The sequence below is a fragment of the Bombina bombina genome, chromosome 1, assembly GCF_027579735.1.
Source record: "Bombina bombina isolate aBomBom1 chromosome 1, aBomBom1.pri, whole genome shotgun sequence".
NCBI classification, from domain to species: Eukaryota; Metazoa; Chordata; class Amphibia; order Anura; family Bombinatoridae; genus Bombina; species Bombina bombina.
Genome location: NC_069499.1, coordinates 1,503,994,140 through 1,504,020,277, shown reverse-complemented (window position 1 = coordinate 1,504,020,277; position 26,138 = coordinate 1,503,994,140). Strand labels below are relative to the sequence as shown.

The 26,138-nt window shown below is 36.0% G+C and overlaps 1 protein-coding gene across 1 annotated transcript in view; it reads right to left on the bottom strand.

Annotated features, from left to right (window-relative positions):
* The window catches only part of CACNG4 (calcium voltage-gated channel auxiliary subunit gamma 4), a 235,977-nt gene that overhangs the window by 86,425 nt on the left and 123,414 nt on the right, over positions 1-26,138 (bottom strand). Inside the window, exon 2 of the mRNA XM_053696445.1 lies at positions 11,294-11,377. Coding sequence (XP_053552420.1) covers positions 11,294-11,377 — 84 coding nt within the window. The remainder of the gene's footprint in view (positions 1-11,293; positions 11,378-26,138) is intronic.

Genomic DNA, 26,138 nt, shown 5'->3' with positions numbered 1-26,138 from the left:
GAAAGCTGTATGGGCTCCTCCATAGCGCTGTCTTCACTATCTGAGGCTGATAGAACTGGCCTTGGTTGTGTAGTAAGCTCAGATGAGGTGGTTTGTGAGTTATCTGTTATTTTGAAAAAATAGCTTACAGGATTGCGTGCTGCTGTTGCTTTACTGGGCTGCTTATCTGATTTTGGCAGCCGTTTCGGCAACATTTCTTCGCTATGTATATTCCTCCCTCACTAAAACTCAGTGAGCTGTGATAGTGCGTGTGTGCAAATGCTACATCCAGGCCGCAATTATCAGGTATGACTCCATGATGGGCTCATTAATGTGCTTACTAATATAAATAGCCTCATATGTGATAAAATAGAGGTAAACTGCAGGTATATCTTATTGATTGTAGGAGAATCTGAGCCCCTTTCATGTCCCTTTATGGCTCAGTAGGTTGTGTATCTTATAAAAGCAGGTATTTCCCTGCGTAGCAACTGTGCGTGTCCAGCGCCTTTCGGGTAAATAAAGTACCGACCTGTTTACTCAGGAGGTCTGTTAGGGCTGAATATGTGGTCGGCAACGCTCTTACGTTGTTCTATGGAGCAGCCATATAAGCTAGCATCCGTGTCACTTACATCAGGCTTAAGATGGCGGCCACGGTATAGGCCTCAACACGGAGCGTGTGTAAGTTGCTGAGTTTGACGACTATTGCCTCATCCACTGGGTCTGCAGATCTTTCCAGTTGTGTGTGAAGGTAGATTGCTGCTTATGGTCCTTTGATTGTTCTACAGCTGGGTGATTATGGGTGCGGCCATACCTCTCGGCAGCCGGCTCTGCCCTCGCCTTCATTTTTTTTAATTCTACTTTCCAAAATTTTCATTTTTATTTTAACATACACATTCCTGAATCTGCCTGGATCTATGGATAACTAAAAAACATACAGACACATACTGATTTCATTAACTTAAGGTTCATTGTACTTCTTACTAGCACTTAATCAACCAATGAGCATTAACAGGAAGCCACTCTCAGACAGTAATTATTAGCAGGAAGTGCCTTACACTCAGTGATGAATACTAGGAAGTGCATACCTGATGCAGCTGTATTATGTCTAATTTAAATTTAAAAAAAAATCATATTTCTCATGTAACAGAAACTTTGAACAGTCTCCTTTTAATTACATTCAGATTATGTCCAATCCATGTCAAACATGCATAAAAACATACATGGATTCTGTAGTATCAAAGAGCATATGGAACAAGATACATTGCTATAAAAACATAATTCAACTACAGTCCTAAAGCACTCAGATTTTAACTTTCCTTTACTAAGCTCACCTATGCTCAGGTAGGAAATTACGTTAAAGGGACACTGTTGGAAACATTTGTTAGCACGTGTAATTTTTGCACTAGCTGTTGTAAAACAAAATGGCACAGATTACAAGTTGAGCACAAAAATGCAAGGGGTATAAAATGTAAACATTGCTGGAGCACATGCCACTTGCATTTTTCCTCTGATTAATACTTATTGTGCATGCGGTAATATTCTTGTTAGACAGCGCAGATTCATAATTTCCCTCACACAAAAGATTTATATGAGGGCCCGCAATAAAATTCATGTGCTTAAGCACAACGCTGGTGGAGCGCAATTTGTTTTAGAAATTTTGTTTATATTCTTTGCTATACACCTTCCCTATTTTTCAATGATAAAATGGTAATAGTTAATACCTGGCTTTCAAAAGCTTTAGACAAGAAATTGGTACAGGTAGAAAACCCTTTATCCGAACTGCTTGGGACTGGAAAAGGTTTGGATTTCAGAATAGTTTGGATTTTGGAATATTTGCATCTGTAAAATGGGACAGTTGGGAGAGGGAATGGAACCAATTGTAAACATCAATATCTTATGTCATTAAGAGAATATTTACATGTCATTATACAGCTTATTCATGTAAACTAAAGGTATTTTTAAATCATTTTAATACTTTTGTATAGATAGTACCCTCAAAAAGACCGTACAGTACTGTAATCATCAGAAAGGTAATATTTGTTGTTTTAAGTAAATTTAAACAATTATTTGCCTTTTAGAATATAAAAAACCAAACCAAAGACACCGGCAGAGAAGATTGTGACATACAGGTGGGAAAAAATAATGATTTCTTTGATGTAATTAGCAAGAGTCCATGAGCTAGTGACGTATGGGATATACATTCCTACCAGGAGGGGCAAAGTTTGCCAAACCTCAAAATGCCTATAAATACACCCCTCACCACACCCACAAATCAGTTTTACAAACTTTGCCTCCTATGGAGGTGGTGAAGTAAGTTTGTGCTAGATTCTACCTTGATATGCGCTCCGCAGCAGGTTGGAGCCCGGTTTTCCTCTCAGCGTGCAGTGAATGTCAGAGGGATGTGAGGAGAGTATTGCCTATTTGAATTCAATGATCTCATTCTACGAGGTCTATTTCATAGGTTCTCTGTTATTGGTCGTAGAGATTCATCTCTTACCTCCCTTTTCAGATAGACGATATACTCTTATATATACCATTACCTCTACTGAGTCTCGTTTCAGTACTGGTTTGGCTTTCTACTACATGTAGATGAGTGTCCTGGGGTAAGTAAGTCTTATATTCTGTGACACTCTAAGCTATGGTTGGGCACTTTTATATAAAGTTCTAAATATATGTATTCAAACATTTATTTGCCTTGACTCAGGATGTTCAACGTTCCTTATTTCAGACAGTCAGTTTCATATTTGGGATAATGCATATGAATAAATCAATTTTTTTCTTACCTTAAAATTTGACTTTTTTTCCCTGTGGGCTGTTAGGCTCGCGGGGGCTGAAAATGCTTCATTTTATTGCGTCATTTTTGGCGCTGACTTTTTTGGCGCAAATTTTTTTTTTTCTGTTTCCGGCGTCATACGTGTCGCCGGAAGTTGCATAATTTTTTGACGTTTTTTTGCGCCAAAAGTGTCGGCGTTCCGGATACGGCGTCATTTTTGGCGCCAAAAGCATTTAGGCGCCAAATAATGTGGGCGTCTTTTTTGGCGCTAAAAAATATGGGCGTCACTATTGTCTCCACATTATTTAAGTCTCATTATTTATTGCTTCTGGTTGCTAGAAGCTTGTTCACTGGCATTTTTTCCCATTCCTGAAACTGTCATTTAAGGAATTTGATCAATTTTGCTTTATATGTTGTTTTTTCTATTACATATTGCAAGATGTCCCAGATTGACACTGAGTCAGAAGATACTTCTGGAAAAACGCTGCCTGGTGCTGGATCTACCAAAGTTAAGTGTATCTGCTGTAAACTTGTGGTATCTATTCCTCCAGCTGTTGTTTGTAATGAATGTCATGACAAACGTGTTAATGCAGATAATATTTCCTTTAGTAATGTTACATTACCTGTTGCTGTTCCATCAACATCTAATACTCAGAGTGTTCCTGTTAACATAAGAGATTTTGTTTCTAAATCCATTAAGAAGGCTATGTCTGTTATTCCTCCTTCTAGTAAATGTAAAAGGTCTTTTAAAACTTCTCATTTTTCAGATGAATTTTTAAATGAACATCATCATTCTGATTCTGATAATGGTTCCTCTGGTTCAGAGGATTCTGTCTCAGAGGTTGATGCTGATAAATCTTCATATTTATTCAAAATGGAATTTATTCGTTCTTTACTTAAAGAAGTCTTAATTGCATTAGAAATAGAGGATTCTGGTCCTCTTGATACTAAATCTAAATGTTTAAATAAGGTTTTTAAATCTCCTGTAGTTATTCCAGAAGTTTTTCCTGTCCCTGATGCTATTTCTGAAGTAATCTCCAGGGAATGGAATAATTTGGGTAATTCATTTACTCCTTCTAAACGTTTTAAGCAATTATATCCTGTGCCATCTGACAGATTAGAATTTTGGGACAAAATCCTTAAAGTTGATGGGGCTGTCTCTACTCTTGCTAAACGTACTACTATTCCTACGGCAGATAGTACTTCCTTTAAGGATCCTTTAGATAGGAAGATTGAATCCTTTCTAAGAAAAGCTTACTTATGTTCAGGTAATCTTCTTAGACCTGCTATATCTTTAGCGGATGTTGCTGCAGCTTCAACTTTTTGGTTAGAAGCTTTAGCGCAACAAGTAACAGATCATAATTCTCATAGCATTGTTAATCTTCTTCAACATGCTAATAATTTTATTTGTGATGCTATCTTTGATATCATTAGGGTTGATGTCAGGTATATGTCTCTAGCTATTTTAGCTAGAAGAGCTTTATGGCTTAAAACTTGGAATGCTGATATGTCTTCTAAGTCAACTTTGCTTTCCCTTTCTTTCCAGGGTAATAAATTATTTGGTTCTCAGTTGGGTTCTATTATCTCAACTGTTACTGGAGGGAAAGGAACTTTTTTACCACAGGATAAAAAATCTAAAGGTAAATTTAGATATAATAATCGTTTTCGTTCCTTTCGTCACAATAAGGAACAAAAGCCTGATCCTTCACCCACAGGAGCGGTATCAGTTTGGAAACCATCTCCAGTCTGGAATAAATCCAAGCCTTTTAGAAAACCAAAGCCAGCTCCCAAGTCCACATGAAGGTGAGGCCCTCATTCCAGCCCAGCTGGTAGGGGGCAGATTACGATTTTTCAAAGAAATTTGGATCAATTCAATTCACAATCTTTGGATTCAAAACATTGTTTCAGAAGGGTACAGAATTGGCTTCAAGATAAGGCCTCCTGCAAAGAGATTTTTTCTTTCCCGTGTCCCAGTAAATCCAGCGAAGGCTCAAGCATTTCTGAAATGTGTTTCAGATCTAGAGTTGGCTGGAGTAATTATGCCAGTTCCAGTTCTGGAACAGGGGCTGGGGTTTTATTCAAATCTCTTCATTGTACCAAAGAAGGAGAATTCCTTCAGACCAGTTCTGGATCTAAAAATATTGAATCGTTATGTAAAGATACCAACATTCAAAATGGTAACTATAAGGACTATCCTCCATTTTTTTCAGCAAGGGCATTATATGTCCACAATAGATTTACAGGATGCATATCTGCATATTCCGATTCATCCAGATCACTATCAGTTTCTGAGATTCTCTTTCCTAGACAAGCATTACCAGTTTGTGGCTCTGCCGTTTGGCCTAGCAACAGCTCCAAGAATTTTTACAAAGGTTCTCGGTGCCCTTCTGTCTGTAATCAGAGAACAGGGTATTGTGGTATTTCCTTATTTGGACGATATCTTGGTACTTGCTCAGTCTTCACATTTAGCAGAATCTCATACGAATCGACTTGTGTTGTTTCTTCAAGTTCATGGTTGGAGGATCAATTTACCGAAAAGTTCATTGATTCCTCAGACAAGGGTAACCTTTTTAGGTTTCCAGATAGATTCAGCGTCCATGACTCTGTCTCTGACAGACAAGAGACGTCTAAAATTGATTACAGCTTGTCGAAACCTTCAATCACAATCATTCCCTTCGGTAGCCTTATGCATGGAAATTCTAGGTCTTATGACATCTGCATCGGAAGCGATCCCCTTTGCTCATTTTCACATGCGACCTCTTCAGCTCTGTATGCTGAACCAGTGGTGCAGGGGTTACACAAAGATATCTCAAGTAATATCTTTAAAACCGATTGTACGACACTCTCTGACGTGGTGGACAGATCACCATCGTTTAGTTCAGGGGGCTTCTTTTGTTCTTCCGACCTGGACTGTAATTTCAACAGATGCAAGTCTGACAGGTTGGGGAGCTGTTTGGGGGTCTCTGACAGCACAAGGGGTTTGGGCATTCTACTAGGTCAGTTTCTACTTTCTGGGCGTTTAGGAATGAAGCTTCGGTCGATCAGATTTGCAAAGCAGCAACTTGGTCTTCTTTGCATACTTTTACTAAATTCTACCATTTTGATGTGTTTTCTTCTTCTGAAGCAGTTTTTGGTAGAAAAGTACTTCAGGCAGCTGTTTCAGTTTGATTCTTCTGCTTATAATTTCAGTTTTTTCCATTATAAGATTTAAACTTTATTTTGGGTGTGGATTATTTTCAGCGGAATTGGCTGTCTTTATTTTATCCCTCCCTCTCTAGTGACTCTTGCGTGGAAGATCCACATCTTGGGTAGTCATTATCCCATACGTCACTAGCTCATGGACTCTTGCTAATTACATGAAAGAAAACATAATTTATGTAAGAACTTACCTGATAAATTAATTTCTTTCATATTAGCAAGAGTCCATGAGGCCCATCCTTTTTGTGGTGGTTATGATTTTTTTGTATAAAGCACAATTATTCCAATTCCTTATTTTTTATGCTTTCGCACTTTTTTCTTATCACCCCACTTCTTGGCTATGCGTTAAACTGATTTGTGGGTGTGGTGAGGGGTGTATTTATAGGCATTTTGAGGTTTGGTAAACTTTGCCCCTCCTGGTAGGAATGTATATCCCATACGTCACTAGCTCATGGACTCTTGCTAATATGAAAGAAATGAATTTATCAGGTAAGTTCTTACATAAATTATGTTTTTTTTATACATACATTTTTTAAAATATTAATTTCAGAATAAGTTTGTATTTTTGAATTCTGGGTTTGGGGTCTGTACCTGTACTTTGATATTGCACATGAGTGCCCCACTTAACCAATGACTTGCAAAGCATGCTCAATGAACGTGCCACTACTGCTTCCCATTGAAAGTATTGGGTGCACCATGTAAGAAATGGGTGCATTCAAAATGGTTTGGTTAACCAACTTTTAATACCTGATCATGCGTTATTTTTGCACAAGGCTGAGAGCAAAATGATTTGCCATGCTTTATTCATTGTAATGTGGCCCTATTTGTTCAACCATCATAAAGGTGCTGCCTGGAGTCGCAATGCTCCAGATAATACTGGAAACTGGAATTATGAAACAACAGCTTAGTTCATGAGAATCCATTATGATTAACCAAAATAGGTGCAAAATTCATTTAGATCTATCCACATCTTTGGCTTAATGCCAAAGCATACAAATTATCTGGAGACCCTATCTCACCCATAAAAATAACTCTTGGGGCCCGATTCATCAAGCTCCGAATGGAGCTTGATGCAGCTGTTTCCACGCGAGCCTTCAGGTTCGCCGGAAACAGGAGTTAAGAAGCAGTGGTCTTAAGACAGCTGCTCCTTAACTCGTCTGCATGCTATGAGGCTGCAGACATCAATCCGCCCAATCACATATGATCGGGTTGATTGACACCCCCTGCTAGCTGCCGAATCCCCAGAACTGCTTGTGTAATGATAAATGCAGACAGCGTATGCTGTTGGCATTTATCAATGTGCGGCGGACATGATCGCTACAGCGGATCATGTTCGTCTACACCATGATAAATCTACTCTTATATATTATCTCTTTTGGAATTTTAAAAACTTTTCAAAACAATAGTTTTTCTTAGTCCTAGAATGAGTTGGCCAAGTTCAAGACTCGGTGCTAAGGGTCACTTTAAGAAGTAGGACAGTATAATATAATTGAAATCTTCTATAATTCTAGTTATTATTGTATTGTTTATAAGCTGGGTCACATTGCCTATGGTTAAACTGCTACAGCAACCAGAGACCAGTTCACTAAAAATGTGATAGCATGGAGAGCAGTGTTAATTTTGACAGCAAATTTCAATTTAGTCTTAGTTTTAGTCTTTTGACTAAAATGCCATTTTAGTTTTAGTCGTATTTTAGTCATCTGAATTAATTTAGTTTTAGTCTAGTTTTAGTCGATTGAATCTCCAGTAGATTTTAGTCGACTAAATCTCCAGTAGATTTTATTCAACTAAAATCTAAGGGGTTTAGTTAAAGTGTAATGCATTATTTTAGCATTTCTCTATCATTTGCAAACTGATTATATACTACAGGAGTAAACATAACACCTGTTATTATTTATGGTATTAAGGTTTAAACATGCAATACAGACACAGATTTAACCGTTTTGATATGTAACATCTTTATTAAACATAAATTAAATAAAACCAAGTTTCATAAACAAACAGAAGTGCAACTTTAAAATATATATATAAAAAAACCTGTAAACTGTATTGGCTGTATTGCACATATTACCCAATATAAAAACTTTAACAGTTCTCTGTTACTAATTAAAACAAGTATCAAGTAACTCAACACAACAATAAGTTTATGCAGCTAGCACAGGCACAGCATAACTTAAACCCATATTCGTGGTTTATGCTTATTTCTATAGGAAGAATCAATTGATTGTTCACAGATTCGAAAATGGTTCGGCAACGATATTAGCACTGCTCTAGAACTTCCAAACTCATTATATACTCCTGGAGTAAAGGTTTATTAACCTGTTTTAATTTATGGTATTAAGGTTTGAACATGCAATACAGATTTAACAGATTTAACTGTTGTGGTATATAACATCTCTTTATTTATCTTAAAATTTAATAAAATTAAGCTTAGTAAATTTTACAAAAGAGCAGTACTTGGATATGGATTGATTATAACAACTTGCATAAAATGTTTTTGTCAGCAAATTTTGATTTAGTTTTAGTCATAGTCTTTTGACTAAAATGTCATTTTGATGTAGTTTTAGTCACAGTCTTTTGACTAAAATGTCATTTTGATTTAGTTTTAGTCATAGTTTTTTGACTAAAATGTCATTTTAGTTTTAGTCGTATTTTAGTCATCATAATTTCTTTAGTTTTATAGTCATTTTAGTCTAGTTTTAGTTGACGAAATTAACACTGATGGAGAGAAATATCACACCAACAGGCCTCATTCAAAGGAAAGTTGAACCTCGAAGTTCTAGTGAGTAGAGTATCTCAAAGGGGAAATCAAATTTCCCAGAGGTCAACCGACACTGATAAAAAAAACAAAAAACAAATATAAATCAAACTATTTTGCTGTCAGCAAACTTTAACTTGCATTTGCTACTAGTTTTGCATACATACAAAAAATGCATTGTGTATTTTGTGATAGTCTTGGCAGCCTACATTTGGCAATTTAAAACAACAAGACCTGAAGCTGTAACATGCTTAGAGAATATGATGAGACCTTTGAAAGAACTTAAGACATGTCTCTGTTTAGCCCATTGAGATTTAATTTACATTAGAAAAATAAAATACACTTTGAATTTTATACTTTTTTGTGCAATTTAAACTACAGATTTTAAAATAGTTTTTTTTTCTCTTCCTACTTTAAATAAGAATCTAACTGTATAATATATACTCACATTTTCATACAAATTTAATCCATACATGTATTTCTATTTAATTAAAAGGGACAGTCAAGTCAAAATTAAACTATCATGATTAAAATAGGGCATGCATTTTTAAACTTTCCAATTTACTTTTATTATCAAATTTGCTTTGTTCTCTTGGTATTCTTTGTTGAAAGCTAAACCTAGGTAGGCTTATATGCTAATTTTCAAGCCCTTGAAGGCCGCTTCTTATCTAAGTGCGTTTTTCACAGACACTGCTAGTTCATGTGTGTCATATAGATAACATGCGCACCCTCCCATGGAGTTAGCACTAGGGATGGGTGAATGTTTCTAAACATTCAAAATTTAAAATGAATTTTGATAAATTCGTTCTTTCAAATCGAATTTCGAATGTTTAGATAACATTCTAACATTCTATTTTCGAATTTTCGTTTTTTAATTTTTCAATAAAATTCGAAAATATTTGTTTGAATAATAGAATGTTTAGCTATGTATTCATTCAATTTCGAAATGTAATATTATATATAATATCGAATGTCTACAACTGTGTTCAATAAATGTAATATTCAAACTTGAATGCTACATTTGAATTAGAATGTCACATTCGAATTGAAATAGTATTTCTTGTCTAATATAGTGTGTTTTTTAAATGTAATATTCAAATTTGAATGTAACATTCGAATTTGAATAGTATTTCTAGTCTAATACTGTGTTTAATAAATGTAATATTCGAATTCGAATGCTACATTCGAATTCGAATGTGATATTCGAATTTGAAATAGTATTTCTAGTTTAATACTGTGTTTTATAAATGTAATATTCGAATTTGAATGTGAGCTTCGAATTCGAATGTGACATTTGAATTCGAAATAGTATTTCTAGTCTACAACTGTGTTTTATAAATGTAATATTCGAATTCAAATGTGACATTCAAAAACTGTAACTAACATTCGATAGTAACATTTTTAAGAATATTCTTTCTTATCAACATTCTATTATGTAAATTGAATTTCTACAATAACATTCGTTCTAACATTCAAATTCAAATATAAACATATTTGCCCATCCCTAGTCTGCACTGATTGGCTAAAAAGCATGTCTCTCAAAAGAACTGGGATAAGGGGCATTTTCAGAAGCTTAGATACATGGTAATCACAGAGGTAAAAGTATATTATATAACTGTGTTGGTTATGCAAACTGGGGAATGGGTAATAAAAGGATTCTCTATCTTTTTAAACAATAAAAAATGTGGAGTATACTGTCCCTTTAAGATTTTTTTCACTGTGCTTTCAATAAGCTTTTTAAATTGTTTATTTCATTGAGCACTATATTATGATGTGTGTGTAATACAGATCTCTCAGGTAAAATTACATTTAAAGAATGCTGTGAAAGACTTCATAGCCCTGACAGAACGTTCTAGAGAATCGTGCCAACATGGAAAGCTTTAGAGAACATTCTACATATTATTTAATACATTTAGAAAGAAAATGTTTAAAATGCACTTAGTAAAAGAACAAAACTCCAAATATCACTGTACAGTAGACTGCCATGAGCAATCTGTTTTGCTCAACTTGTACTCCGGTCCCTAGTATTAAAATTAGAATCATTTTTGCTTTTGACTGTACCTTTAATTATTTATTTATTTTAGATAGACTTTATTGATCAACAAATAATACATTGTGGACAATTATATATATATTGCAAGTATGTAAACAAGAATTAAAATTACAAGCAAGAAGATTTGCACAAATAGCATATACTGAATGTATCCATCCAGTAAGACTAGTCAATTAACACGTTTTTTTTGCATACAAGTTAACATGCAATGTTACCAAAATCTGATCTATATTGACAGTAAAATGAAAAAATAACCTGTTGTATCTCACCTCATGTCAGAGGTCTAATCCCTTTAAATAGTTTAAATCATTTTTCTTTTTTATACAGATTTTTTGCAATGCAGTGTTCAGTTGCTGACATAAGCTATTCATAAATAAAAGAAAAAAGATTTAATATCCCTTTAAGAAAGAGCACCTTTTACCAGTATCTTTTATTATGTTCTGACGTCTATAAAAACAAGGTAATTATTTCAGCCTGCTGCAGACAACTGTTAATCAAAAGTGTTTAGTAGTAATGGAGTGTTTAGACTTACGTAGAAGATATTCAGAGCTGTCATGATCATAATCGTTGTCTTCTGGGAAATGATTAATTCGAAAACAGTTTCCTTTGTAGAGACCTAAACAAAGGGAATAAAAAGATCACATTACACACCAGCTAAATCTATTACTGTGTGTGATAGAGATTTAAAACATATTCACAAGCTGTATTACAGTTTCTTTCTACTATATCGTTTCACAAATAAATGTAAAAAAGAATGTGTAATATAATAACCCCTTGCATCAGAATCGGACGTACCTATTATACATTATGTAATAAATACAATTCTTATTAAAAAACAAGCAATAAAGAGACCCAAATATAGGGTGGATTACAAGTGGATTGCAAATTTGCCCGTTTGTGGGCGCACAATAAATAACCAGCCATTAATAGTGGCCGGTTATCACTACTGTGAGCTCAGATCTCTGGTTAATGTTCTAACAGTGCCCACCCCCCCAAAAAAATTTGTAGCATTTTTTTTTTTTTCATAAAAAGTCACTGCACTACAGTTTTTAGGGTTTAAAAATGGCAGATGTGGGGTGTTAGAAAAAAAATGGCACTAAAAAAGTGCCTTTACATAGCACTCTATGGGAATTGTGTGTCTCCTGTAAATATATATATATATGCTTATATACATATATATTTAAAATTGCTGCCCATCGCTGTACAACTTACCCCCTTTGCTGCTCCAGTTCTCATGCCTTTTCTGATGGCAAGAGAACGAGGCTACCATTGGAGTCTATGGAAGCGCAATCTATTGAGTGCAAAGCTTCCATGTAATGCGAACGTGAGGTCGCGTTCGCATTGGGCGCCACTTCAGATACCAGCACACAACAGATACCAGCACACAAATATTGCGCTTGCGGAAGTAATCTGGCCTATAGTGTTTAGTACTGGATTGGCTGCCTATTTCTGATTTTTGAATTGTGATAATAACTATGGCTTCACTTTTTTTATTTAGGTTTTAAGCAATGACATTCATTTATATCATAAAAAACAATATCTTATAGTTGAACATTTAAAAAATGGCTACAGATAATTAAACAAAAGCATTGCAAATGCTATTTTTTTTTATACATTAAAGGGACAGTCCACTCTGTGGCCCTCTCTGCACCAGACATTAACGGCTAAGTTCGTTGGTGGGTGGGAGCCGGTGTGGGAGGCGGGTGGCAGCCATCGATGGCCCTGGATGATGCGGAGGGGGGCGGGATCGTGGGCGGGGATGCCCGGGGGCGCGCACAGACGCGCGCACCTGCACGGGGAGGCGGGGGCGGGAGCGTGCACGGGGAGGGAGCGGGTGGGAACTATTTTATTTAGAAGTGGGGAGAAAGGGGGATATTATTTTCAATTTAGCAAGATCGGTATGGCTGGTGGGGTGTTAGTCTGTGGGGGGAAGCTACACTACAGAAAAAAATAAAATAAAAATAATAAAACCCTTTTTTTTTGCAAACTGGGTACTGGCAGACAGCTGCCAGTACCCAAGATGGCCCCCAATAAGGCAGGGGGGGTTAGAGAGCTGTTTTGGGGGGGGGGATCAGGGAGGTTGGGGGCTAACAGGGGATCCTACATAGCAGCATATGTAAATAGGCTCTTTTTAAAAAAAAAATATTCAAAGATGCCTTTTACTTTAGTACTGGCGGGGACAATTGTGGGGTGGGGGAGGGAAGGGAGCTGTTTGGGAGGGATCAGGGGGTGTGATGTGTCAGGTGGGAGGCTGATCTCTACAATAAAGCTAAAATTAACCCTGCAAGCTCCCTACAAACTACCTAATTAACCCCTTCACTGCTGGGCATAATTCACGTGTGGTGCGCAGCGGCATTTAGCAGCCTTCTAATTACCAAAAAGCAACGCCAAAGCCATGTATGTCTGCTATTTCTGAACAAAGGGGATCCCAGAAAAGCATTTACAAACATTTGTGCCATAATTGCACAAGCTGTTTGTAAATGATTTCAGTGAGAAACCTAAAATTGTGAAAAATTTACCGTTTTTTTTAATTTGATCGCATTTGGCGGTGAAATGGTGGCATGAAATATACCAAAATGGGCCTAGATCAATACTTGGGGTTGTCTACTACACTACACTACACTACAGCTAAAATTAACCCTAGAAGCTCCCTACATACTCACTAATTAACCCATTCACTGCTGGGCATAATACACATGTGGTGCGCAGTGGCATTTAGCTGCCTTCTAATTACCAAAAAAGCAATGCCAAAGCCATAAATGTCTGCTATTTCTAAAGAACGGGGATCCAAGAGAAGCATTTACAACCATTTATGCCATAATTGCATAAGTTGTTTGTAAATAATTTCAGTGAGAAACCTAAAGTTTGTGAAAAAAAATTGTGAAAAAGTGAACAATTTTTTTTATTTGATCGCATTTGGCGGTGAAATGGTGGCCTGAAATATGCCAAAATGGGTCTAGATCAATACTTTGGGATGTCTTCTAAAAAAAAATATATACATGTCAATGGATATTCAGGGATTCCTGAAAGATATCAGTGTTCCAATGTACTTAGCGCTAATTTTGAAAAAAAGTGGTTTGGAAATAGCAAAGTGCTACTTGTATTTATTGCCCTATAACTTGCAAAAAAAGCAAATAACATATAAACATTGGGTATTTCTAAACTCAGGACAAAATTTAGAAACTATTTAGCATGAGTGTTTTTTTGGTGGTTGTAGATGTGTAACATATTTTTGGGGTCAAAGTTAGAAAAAGTGTGTTTTTTTCCATTTTTTCATCATATTTTGTATTTTTTTTATAGCAAATTTTAAGAAATGATGAAAATAATGGTAGATTTTAAAAGTCCATTTAATGGCAAGAAAAACGGTATATAATATGTGTGGGTACAGTAAATGAGTAAGAGGAAAATTACAGCTAAACACAAACACCGCAAAAATGTAAAAATAGCCTTGGTTCCAAACGGACAGAAAATGGAAAAGTGCTGCGGTCATTAAGGGGTTTAACAACAACAATTCTGGTGTTTACTGTCCCTTTAAGTATCTTTTTAACATTGGATGAAATCTTCCATGGTCATAGTAGTAGTAGAAGGCTCAGGCAGGTACACAGGAAATGGTATCTAGAGTAGTCAAACACAAGAGGGCACCAGTTTTTTCTGTACTGAGTTTGCATTACAATTAAACAGATTGTCTTTTATTTCAGTCGTTCTCACGGCTTTGGACAGTAGGAGTTGAGAGATTGCAGTGTTGGGAGTACAGTGTGCTGGTTGTTGTAAAGACCAGCTTGCTCTTTTGCACGTATTTTGTTTTTTGTGCCATTAGTTGATAATCTTTGTACAATTCCTGAAATCATTGCTTTTACAGTTTTATTGTACCTCTTTTCTTCTGTTGGAATGTTATAGATGTAATGCTCAAAACTTGTGCACGCTCGTAAGCCTACTTCAGTATATTCTCATGAAAAGGAACAATGTTTCAACAAAAGATACCAAAAAAAAAATATGACAATAAAAAAGTAAATTGGAGATTTTTTTTAAAGTTGTGCACTATTTTTGAAAACCAGCCATGAAACTGTAGTTTTACTGCTATGTCCCTTTAAGTTGCTGACATGGACCAATCCTATCTGCATCTAGTGGTGACCTCAGAATCCTGACTTAAATATTAACGCTACCCTCACCTCGCCTATTACTGTGTAGACAAGTAGCCACATGACATTTTGGTTCTAAATCACTAAATAGTTTTATTATTTACACAATCCTTCATAGAAGATCACAATTAATTTTTCTGTTTATGTAGTGGATAATTTCCAATCTTGATCTAGAGAATGCGGGGTACCTCAAAAAGGATCAGAATAACCTTTCCATAAGGTCAATATGCCCATTTATTTTTATTTGTATGATGTACTAAACTAGTCTTGTATTATCTTTACTTCTGAAATGAAAGTTTTAAAGATTGCTACATTTTAAAGAGACATTATTTGTCTATAAAAAGTGATAAGATATTGTAAAATTATAGACGTATTATCTGCAACATGACCATGTCTACTCTAGGAACAAACACAATTTGGCTCCTTTAAAAAAGGCAAGTGGTGATAGGAGTTTGGCCTTTAAAATAATTCAGCAAGCAAGGTGTTAATCTATTCTAAAAGTTTTCAAATTAGTGTTAACTAATTGCTCCAAGGAAATAATAATAATACTTCTTCCCATACATACAAACATTTTAAATCTTCTCAATATTTGGGAAATAACCCCTACTTCTTCAGTGGCAGTATTTCCTTAAAGCATTAAAAGATTACTCTGTAATCTTAAAAATATAGGGTGGAGCCATCAGACTGACGACCGCATAAGAAGATGAAAAGATGTTAGAAGAAAGAAAGTGTAAGCATTTTGATATTAAACTAGCCCATAGTTAATCTTGTTTCTATGGGAACCTAGTTACAAATCAGCCACTAATTCAGATTGGTATGTGTCAAGTGATAAATATTTATCACTTCCTTTGTGGACCATGAATCTGAGCAATTTCCCAGTCAGTTATTTGTTATAATTTACCTGCACAATGAAAGCTGTACTGTACTTCTTGTTTATAATCTTATTTTAAAGGGACACTCTAATCCAATTTTGTTATTGTTTAAAAAGATAGATAATCCCTTTAATACGCATTCCCCAGCTTTACACAGCCAACATGGTTATATTAATATACTTTTTACCTCTGTGATTACCTTGTATCTATTTATCAAATGGCTATTTATTTATTATCTATTGACTTGCATGTTAGCCAATTAGTGTTGTGTGCTGCACAACTCGATAGGACTATGCACAATATTATCTATATGGCACACATGAATTAAGAAGCTGTCTGTAGTGGCTTAGAAACAGTCAGACATGTAGAGGTTTAAATATTATAAAGTATATTAACATAACAATGTTGGTTGTGCAAAGCTGGGGAATGGGTAAAAAAGGTGACTGTCCCTTTAATGGTAATCTCTGCATTCATTATTACCACTTTTCTACACATTGAAAGCGAATCATGATGGCAGAACACATTATATCAATAACCATTAGTCTTTGTCCTATATTTTCCCATATATTTACAAATCCTTATGCACTTTATTTTCCCTTTTCTTTGTTTCTCTTAATAGCACCTCATATCCTGAAAACCAAAGCCAACTGTTTATTCCGTGATGGGTCTTATCTGCAACCAAAATGAACTGACCTGTACATTGGTTTGAATGTAATAAATTACTTTTGGAACCTAACAATTTGGAATGTGTGTTTACATATTGCCAAAATGTCCTGAAGTCTGTTCTTGAAAATGTTTATGATATAAGATGGGTTGGATTTAAATTTGTCTTCTCAATTAGCTCTTTGAAACCAGAACGCAATTCAAGAGTGATGTAATCAAAACCATAGTTATAAATACCACTTTTAGTCTTTTTTTAATTAAACGAAATTCCTTTTTTTGTTGCATAAGTTTATTCATTATGGCTTATTAAAAATAAGGCACATTTTTATCACTTTAAACTCAGCGGTGTGCACAAGCTCATCTACATTACAAAGAAGAGCAGATGAGATTAATTAACTTGCCTTGCTAGAAAAAAATAAATAGTGTGTAAAGCTTTTTAGGGCTTTGGGATAGAGAGGGCGCCAAAGGCTAAAGGTATCAAACACCAAAATTATCGTATAATAAAAGCATTTATTTAAAAAAAATAAACATCCTAGAAATTACACAATATAAACAGGGACGTCTCCCTATATTAAAACTCTATATTAAAACTCTATATGTTCAGTAGGAAGGCAAGAAACTGGTTCAAAATAAAATATACGGTCTGTATATTAATACAATAATAAACAGGTATATATAAAAAAATGAGAACAATTTGTTGCAATAAAAAACAATTCAAGTTACTTAGAAAGCTTAGATATAAGTATGGCCCATATGGATATATATCGGTTTCAGATGGATCCAATTATTCTGTTCTCTAAGTATGGTGAGAGATAGAAAAGGCGTGAAACTTTCCAGCAATAGATATACAGTCCACCAAAGAATCGGTATGTAAATTGGTTCGATAGATATACAATCACTGTATTTACAGCACTTTACTTTACCACTTCTTCTGTCTTCGGTCACTCCAGGGACCGCTACAAGATCCAAGGCAGTCTCTCCGAGCTGTAAACACAGACCACACACGTGTTGGGACGGCGTCTGACGTCACGCCTCGTCCGTTCGTCTCCTATATAGACAAATTACAGCGTACTTGTACCAGCTGTGGATTGTAATAGTTCTTTCAATTTTTCAGCCCTGTGCTGTGCACTTTAGCTATGAATACAGTGGGATATTTAAATTCATCCACGCTGTAAGATTGAATGAGTTATAGCAGAGAGGTTAACCCGGGTTAAATGGCAATGCTGATATTAGGCATTGATTAGGCATTGATAAAGCCCACAGGTGGGCGAAACGCGTCGATTGCTTTTGTGACTTTGTAGCAGCACACCAAGAGTGACTAACATCACCATATGCCTAATATCAGCATTGCCATCTAACCCGGGTTAACCTCTCTGCTATAACTCATTCAATCTTACAGCGTGGATGAATTTAAATATCCCACTGTATTCATAGCTAAAGTGCACAGCACAGGGCTGAAAAATTGAAAGAACTATTACAATCCACAGCTGGTACAAGTACGCTGTAATTTGTCTATATAGGAGACGAACGGACGAGGCGTGACGTCAGACGCCGTCCCAACACGTGTGTGTTCTGTGTTTACAGCTCGGAGAGACTGCCTTGGATCTTGTAGCTTTTAACACTCTCTGTACAAAGCATTGGGATAATTTTAAGAGCTGCATTGCAATTAAGCAGAAAACAATTTCCAAACAACTTTTTTATACATAAACTTTGTCATTCATCAGTCTTTACTCATGGCTATTTGAACTACATAGTTCAGTGTTTTTGCACATGCCCAGTTCACACTGCACATGCATCTGTGGAAGGGAACATGCTTAAGAAACGTGTCAGGACAAAGCTTGTAAATAGCATTATAGCAGTGATGTCACTTCCTGTTTTATGAGAATCACAAGCAAGAGTTGTTTCTATGCATCTTTGCACTGGACATTTGGCATAAGGACACAAGCCAATATCTTATCCACACGTCACTCTTTTGGGTGGCTGATAATCCATTACACTGCTCGGTGTGTTTTGCTGACAAATATAGTTAAGTAAAAAACAAACTTTCGTGATTCAGATAGAGAATGTCGTTTTAACAACTTTGCTATTTACTTCCATTATCTTATTTACTTTGTTCTCTAGCTCTTTAGGGTGGCTGATGGACCGCTGCTCCATAACCTGTCCGCCTGCTCTGAGCAGGTGGACAGACATCGCCGAAAATCAACCCTATCGAGTACGATCGGGTTGACACCTCCCTGCTGGCAGCCTATTGCCCGCGAGTCTGCAGGGTGCGGCGTTGCACCAGCAGCTCTTGTGAGCTGCTGGTGCAATTCTGAATACGGCGAGCGTATTGCTCGCCGTATTCAGCGATGTCTGTCGGACCTGATCCGCACTTATGGATCAGGTTCGACAGACATTGATAACTAGAGGCCTTTATCTGAATCATGAAAGAGAATTTTTGGGTTTCATGTCCCTTTAACTATTATCCCAGGCAAGTCTGAAAAGCCAGGGCCCCAAGAGTATGAAGCAAATTTGATTACAAAAGTATACTAGAAAGTTGTTTAAAATTGTATCCTGTACCTAAATCATGAAAGGAAAATGTTGGGTTTCTTGTCCATTTAAAAGAACATAAAAATGAGACAACTCTGTCAACTTTGAAATTGGAAGACTCGGGCTCCAGACAAGATAGTGCACCACAGCAATAGCGTCTTTATGCATTCTGCATACTTGAAAGAAGTTTAGGTGAAAAACACATGTGCCACGTTTCAGAGCCATTTCTCATTTTACCCAGCAAACCTACTAATACAGCAAACATGAACATCACTTACAAACATCTACCTAAGCCCTTTTAGTAAATGTAAAGGTTGTATTTGCTAGAGGTCCTTGTTTGCTGTGTGAGTTATCATGGATTGTTGCACATAACACAACCATATATGCGAATGGAATTGACATCCACTAATGAAACAGAATAATTTGCTGGTAGAGTACAAAATTGGTGCACTCTTTGATAAAGCTCATTGTTTATTGCGCAAAACGCGTCAGTGGTCGCTTTTGGACTATTGTGTCCTTTATAGATTATTAACTTTTAGTAGTGTAACAATAAAGCACTTTAGTTTTATCATATTATCTCTCTTTGCCAGTGTTCTTACTCTGTGACCTTTTATTTAAGGTAACTGTTCCTTCGTTCATCCAATATTGTTGACCCGCTAATGAAACATTAGAAAAGACGGGTGAACCGATCCTTGATTGGTTATCAACATGATCTCACCTCAACAAAAAGACCTCTCAGCAGCTAAATGAGCATCCACAAATATAGGCCCAGCATTTAATTAAAGGGACATTAAAGTCAAAAGGAAAGTTTCATGATTCAGATAGAGCATGCTATTTTATAAAGCTCGAAATTCCCTTCTATTATCAACTTTGCAAACTAAGTAGGCCCATAGGACTTTATGGCAGTAGTGTTTGCAACAATGTATAACTTTGCTACAAACATTGTTGCAGACAAAGTTGCATTAGAGTCCTAAAGACACAAACATGCACCTGAGCTCTTATGATCCCACCTAGTTTACTTTCCAACAAAGTATACAGAAAGAACAAAGCAAATTTGATTATAGAAGTAAATTGGAAAGATGTTTACTATTGCACGCTCTGTCTAAACAATGAAAGTTTAGTTTTGACTTCACTGTCATTTTAGGGGGGGGGGGGGGGGACTACAATTCAATATACTTTTTTTCCCTATGAAATAAATCTGAAAATGATTTAGTTTTACACCCCAGACAGGCAGGATTGCCTCCATCACACTCAAGTATGATGAAATTCACCTGAGCCAGCAACATTCTGCACAGTGATTGATTAGATGAGACAACAAGCTCATTTACATCCATCTGTAGATAATTAGGCATAGCAAAGGAGACCAGGAACAAGGATTCCAACAGGTTTTTCCTTGTCATGCTCATAATTTGCAAAACCTTGTCAACTGTGCTAACAAAATTACTACTCTAAATATTTTTAAAACATTTCTTTAGGTTTCCCTTTTTACTGCTTGAAAAACATGCTTATGAGATCTATCTATCTATCTATCTATCTATCTATCTATCTATCTATCTATCTATCTATCTTTCTTTAAATCTATCTATCTATCTATCTATCTATCTATCTATCTATCTATCTACAAGCTATCTATGATCTATCTATCTGTCTATCTACCTATGATTTATCTATCTATGATCAATGTATCTATCTATATATCTATCTATCTATCTGTCTGTCTGTCTGTCTGTCTGTCAGTATCTATCTATCTATCTATCTATCTATCTATCTATCTATCTATCTATCTGTATCTATCTATATATCTATCTGTCTGTCTGTCTGTCTGTCTCATAACTCAACCTTTGCACAGCATATTTCCAACAATAAAGATGGTGCAGGTTTGCAAACTTTTGCAAAATTAATAAATATATAACTTTATGCTTTTATTTTGGTCCTTGTTTCTGGGCATTTTTTCAAGGACACCAATCATGTTCCAATCATAATTTGTGTGTGGTATGATATATTAGTATTGACGTTTTCATGAAAGCTTAATATTTGTAACATTATAAAGAATTTAGGAACATGGAAGTGAATATAAATGAGTATAATCTCTTTCATGCAGTGAATAGAGTGCATTAAAAAATTATTTTTTATTTTTTATTTTTTTTGTGGGGTGGAGATTTATGCATTTTTGGATACACAGACACTTTTCAGCCTTGTAAGATAAGCTATTACAGCTGGCCACCATAAATTGATGCTAGAGGTTTGGCCTGCAGCCAATCAAGTGTTCTACTGTAGGATTTTTTATATTGTATGGCAAGATTGTCTGATCCGCACTTTAAGAAGAAGTCTTGTTAGTCTCCTTAGTTTTAGCATTATATTGTATATTTTTTTTCTATGAATATGATCACAGTGCTTAATTCTAAGTGATCAAGTGTGAAATGTTAATGCTAGTTACAATATGTTAAAAAGCAATTTCTCATCCTTAAAGGGCCATAATAGTTGAAAAATTATATGTTCTAATCTGTTACAGTGTGTAATTTTAAAACTATCAACCCTATTTTATGGGGCATGTAGATTAGTGTTAGGTATAATGGTGTGTTTTTTTTTATTATTTTGGATACTGTAGTTTTATTATTTTTTGTAACTTAGTTTTTGTTTTTTATTTTTTGTCACTTAGGGGGTTTAGTTTAGAGGAGGTTAGGTGTTTGCGTTGGGAGGTGTTGGTTTAGGCTTTAATCTCTTAACTACCCCCCATACCTGTATGGGGGTTGATTAGGTGATTATTGATGGCAACCATTTATTAGGCATTAATCTCCTAACCAACCCCATACCTGTATAGGGGTTGATTAAGTGATTAGGTTAGGGCAGCTTAAGGGTTAATAGTGCATGTATCTAAAAATTTTAAAATATTATGCATTCTTATGTATGATGCATATTCTTTTAACTATTGTATATAAATATAATGTCTTTATTTTTTTTGTGTTTTTTTATTGTAAACATAAATATATATTTTAAAATGTATATTTATGTTACAAAAGGCATTAGTAATACAATTGTATTATTACATAACAGGCATGCAGTTATGTAATACTATAAATATAATGCAACTGTCTTTTATAACATAAATATCTATTTTAAAAATATATTTAAAATACATCAAGCAAGAATATCTACATTTTAATTTATATATCCAATAATTAAACTAATATGTATTATACATGATCATGCATCCTGCTAGTGGGAGTAGCTTGCACTTTGGTTCGGACACATCGACACAAGATCAATATGTTTAAATCAGGGAAGTCCTGGTTGCGAGGAGATTAGCGGCCATGTTTGTCTCGCCAGCTATCAGCTGACAAGACTACGTTGCCTGAGGTAGTTAGTGTAGGTGTAATTAAACTTAGGTTTCCACAGCAATATTTGCAGTGTGCCTACACAGAAACTGATTTTAGTTTCAGTGAGCAAGCTGTCTGCGCTGTGTAGGCCGACTTCAACTAGGCCCGCCCCACGCCGCAGAAAAATGCAGATATGCGGTGATGCGGATGGTGATGTTATGTGTCCACTGACTTCTATGACATCAGCACTCACAGACATTGCTTGGACATGCCCCTTTTCTTTTAATATCTTGATGGAAACTTGGGCTGCAAGGCAGACGAGGCCAGTGTGGCAGTTTCTCGACCATCTGTTGATGCTTTGAATATCGGGGCCTAATTGTTTTTGCATTGTCTATTATTTATGCATTTGTTGATAATGCAATTCTACTGTATTTAATGGTCATTTAAAGTCTAATTTATAACAAAGGTACTAATTTTCATAAATACTGCTACACCCAGTCATCCACAGTTTATATGGATTTAAATCACCAGCACACAGATGGAGTACAGTAACATGGTTAATACACATCTGTGCCTGCAGCTCTCTCCAAAGCTATTCTCTTATTTTAACCCAAAAGTGCTTGTTAGTGAAGTACTGCATCTTCACACTGGGTGCCGCCATCTTGAAAGTGAAGTATTCTTGTACCCTTTTACAGACTTGGTGCATATTCACAGATCAGTGATAGAGGGGCCGATTTATTAAAGTGCGGACGGACATGATATGATGTAGCCCACCGCACATCAATAAATGGCGACAGCATACGCTGTCAGCATTTATCATTGCACAAGCAGTACTTGTGAACTGCTTGTGCAATGCCGCCCCCTGCAGATTCATGGCCAATCGGCCGCTAGCAGGGGGTGTCAATCAGCCTGATAGTATACAGGACTGGACTGGGAATAAAAAGCAGCCCTGGAAAAATATAAAGACCAGTCCAATTTTCCCTTGAGTCGGAAGAATGCACATGCCCCATTTTTCTCAAAGGGGATTACTGGGATACTTCTTCCCCAGAATTACATTTTATTAATTATTAAAACAAGATGTGAGATTGGTGTTATAAAGCCACCCTACAACCCAATTGCATTCGTTAATCCCCCTTTAAATTGTAGCTTTCCAGCCCTAGCTGCTGCAGCCCACCGGGAAATCTCCTGGTATCCTGGTAGGCCAATCCGGCCCTGATAGTATAGGATCGGGCGGATTGATGTCCGCAGCCTCAGAGCAGGTGGACAAGATATGGAGCAGCGGTCTGCCCCTGGAAATAAGGTCATCAAGCTCCATTCGCTTGATAATTCATCCCCATTGTCTTCTTGGCAAGGCGTATTAAGCACTTCAATTTAGCTTGCACAATACAGAGCAGGTGCTGTACCTTTTTGTATTATTCCGAATGGCTTTTTTATATTTTTTATGCAACTTTTAAACTTTTTAAAAAACAGCAATCTGTAAACAAGTAATTCTTCTTTCTATTGTGCAAACTAATCAAAAGTAAAAGGTACAGGTGTCTGAAAGCTGGCAATGCCACTGACCTGTGAAAGCTCACTGCTTCTCTCACAGGATACAATAATATAAGAATACCAAGATGGCGGTGCCCAGTATACAGGTGCAGAGCTTTATCAACTGGCTTCTGTAATGGGTTAAAATAAGGGAACAAGAGAGTTACAGATATAAGGAAAAAAGCAATAGCATAGTTAGTATTAGTTTACTTCTATTATCAATGTTGCTTCATTCTCTTGGTATCCTTTGTTGAAGAAGCTGCAATGCACTTCTAGGAGCAGGCTAAACAAATCAGTAAGCCAATCACAAGAGGCATATATGTGCAGCCACCAGTCACTAGTTAGCTGTCCAGAACGTACTTAGGTACCCTTTTCAACAAAGGATACTGAGAGAACTAAGCAAATTAGATAATTAATGTAAACTGGAACATTGATTAAAATTGCATGTTCTATCTGTATCATAAAATAAATATTTTGGGTTTCATGTCCCTTTAATATATATTTAGTTTTAGTGACAATAACACCATGCACAAGACACTTATCTGCGCTGTATAATATATATTTTTTTCTCTTTTCATTTTCCATGTACCATGTTCTGAAACTCATTTCCATAGCTGATTTGTATATGTCGTAGTTCAGTGAACATTGAACCTTTCTGTATTAAGAGGTAAAGATCTGTGCATATGTAATGTGTAATTCTCTGTATCTTGTACCTTCTGAAATGTCAAAAAGCTTCTGTGTATTGGACAATCTGTCTAGCGTTCGGTAAATAAGCAGATACCTGATTGGAATGCAGAGCTAGAGACCAAATGAAAAAAAAATAATAATATGAGCAGTGTCTTCAATATCGCGTTTTTTTCATAGATGTGTTGCCTGGAAGTGCAGTCAAATCTTTTCACTTCCAGTAACACAAATTAAGAAGCCGTCTGATTCAGAACTGACGTGTGCTTTGCAGTTCTAGTTATTTTATGTTTCTGGGAGAGGAAAGTGTATAATGATTTCAGAATGACTGTTTCCTCCATTCTAAATAAAAGGGACTCAGTGTTATGTGTATGAATGGGCAGCAGTAAACAGAAGTTAAAGGGACACTAAACGCAAATTTTTTCTTTCATGATTCAGATAGAGCCTGCAATTTTAAGCAACTTTCTAATTTACTCCCATTTATCAATTTTTCTTTGTTTTCTTGCTATCTTTATTTAAAAAGCAGGAATGTGATGCATAGGAGCCGGCCCATTTTTGGTTGAGAACCTGGGTTATGCTTGATTATTGGTGGGTAAATGTCAGCCTCCAGCAAGCAAGCGCTATCCATGGTGCTGAACCTAAAATGGCCTGGCTGCTAAAATTTACATTCATGATTTTCAAATAAAGATAGCAAGAGAACGAAGAAAAATTGATAATAGGAGTAAATTAGAAAGTTGCTTAAAATTGCTGCGCTATCTGAACCATGAAATAAATTATTTGGGTTCAGTGTCCCTTTAAAGGGTCATAATGCTCATATGCTAAATCACTTGGAAGTGATGCAGCATAACTGTAAAAAGCTGAAAAGAAAATATCACCTGAGAGCATCTCTATGTAAAAAAGGAAGATATTTTACCTCCAAATTTCTTCAGCTCACCAGGGTAAGTAAGTTGAAAAGAAACAAAAACAAAAAAAACAATAGCCAATCAACATCAGCAGTGCTGAGGTAATGTTTTGCCTTTGCTGTGATCTCACAAGATTTCACAGTACTTACATAAACTGAATAGGAAAATAACAAGACTGTGCCTGCACATGCCAGATGCACATTCCCTTGCAAGTCCTGGGACTAGCATCCTGACTGGCTGCTTAAAGTCTCTTTACAGTGTAGTGTGAATACTTCTAAATTTGAGGTAACATATCTTCCTTTTTTTACAAAAAATTGTTCAGGTGATATTTTCTAGTAAGCTTTTTACAGCCATGCTGCATCACTTTCAAGTGCTTCAACGTTTGAGTATTATAGTGATAGAATCACATGCACTAATTAATTTTATCACTAGAGACGCTCCAAAGCTATGTGTTTAACCCCGGCAAAGGTCCAATCAGCAGAGATAGTCACACTGCTGGGTCATGTAAATAGCACTGCTGATTAGATCAGAATCCACTTGGGACTAGGAGTGTTCTGCAGGTCCAGAACAGTACTTTATTTGTGGGTGCTAAATGCATGGCTTTGCAGCACTGCTAGTGATAGAATGACATATTTGAGTATGCTACTTTATCATTCTAATAGTCCTTTTAATGGACATTAAATTGATGGACATAACTTTAACAGAATGTTTTTATGGTGTCACCATGCTATTGTTTTTCCTCCTTGC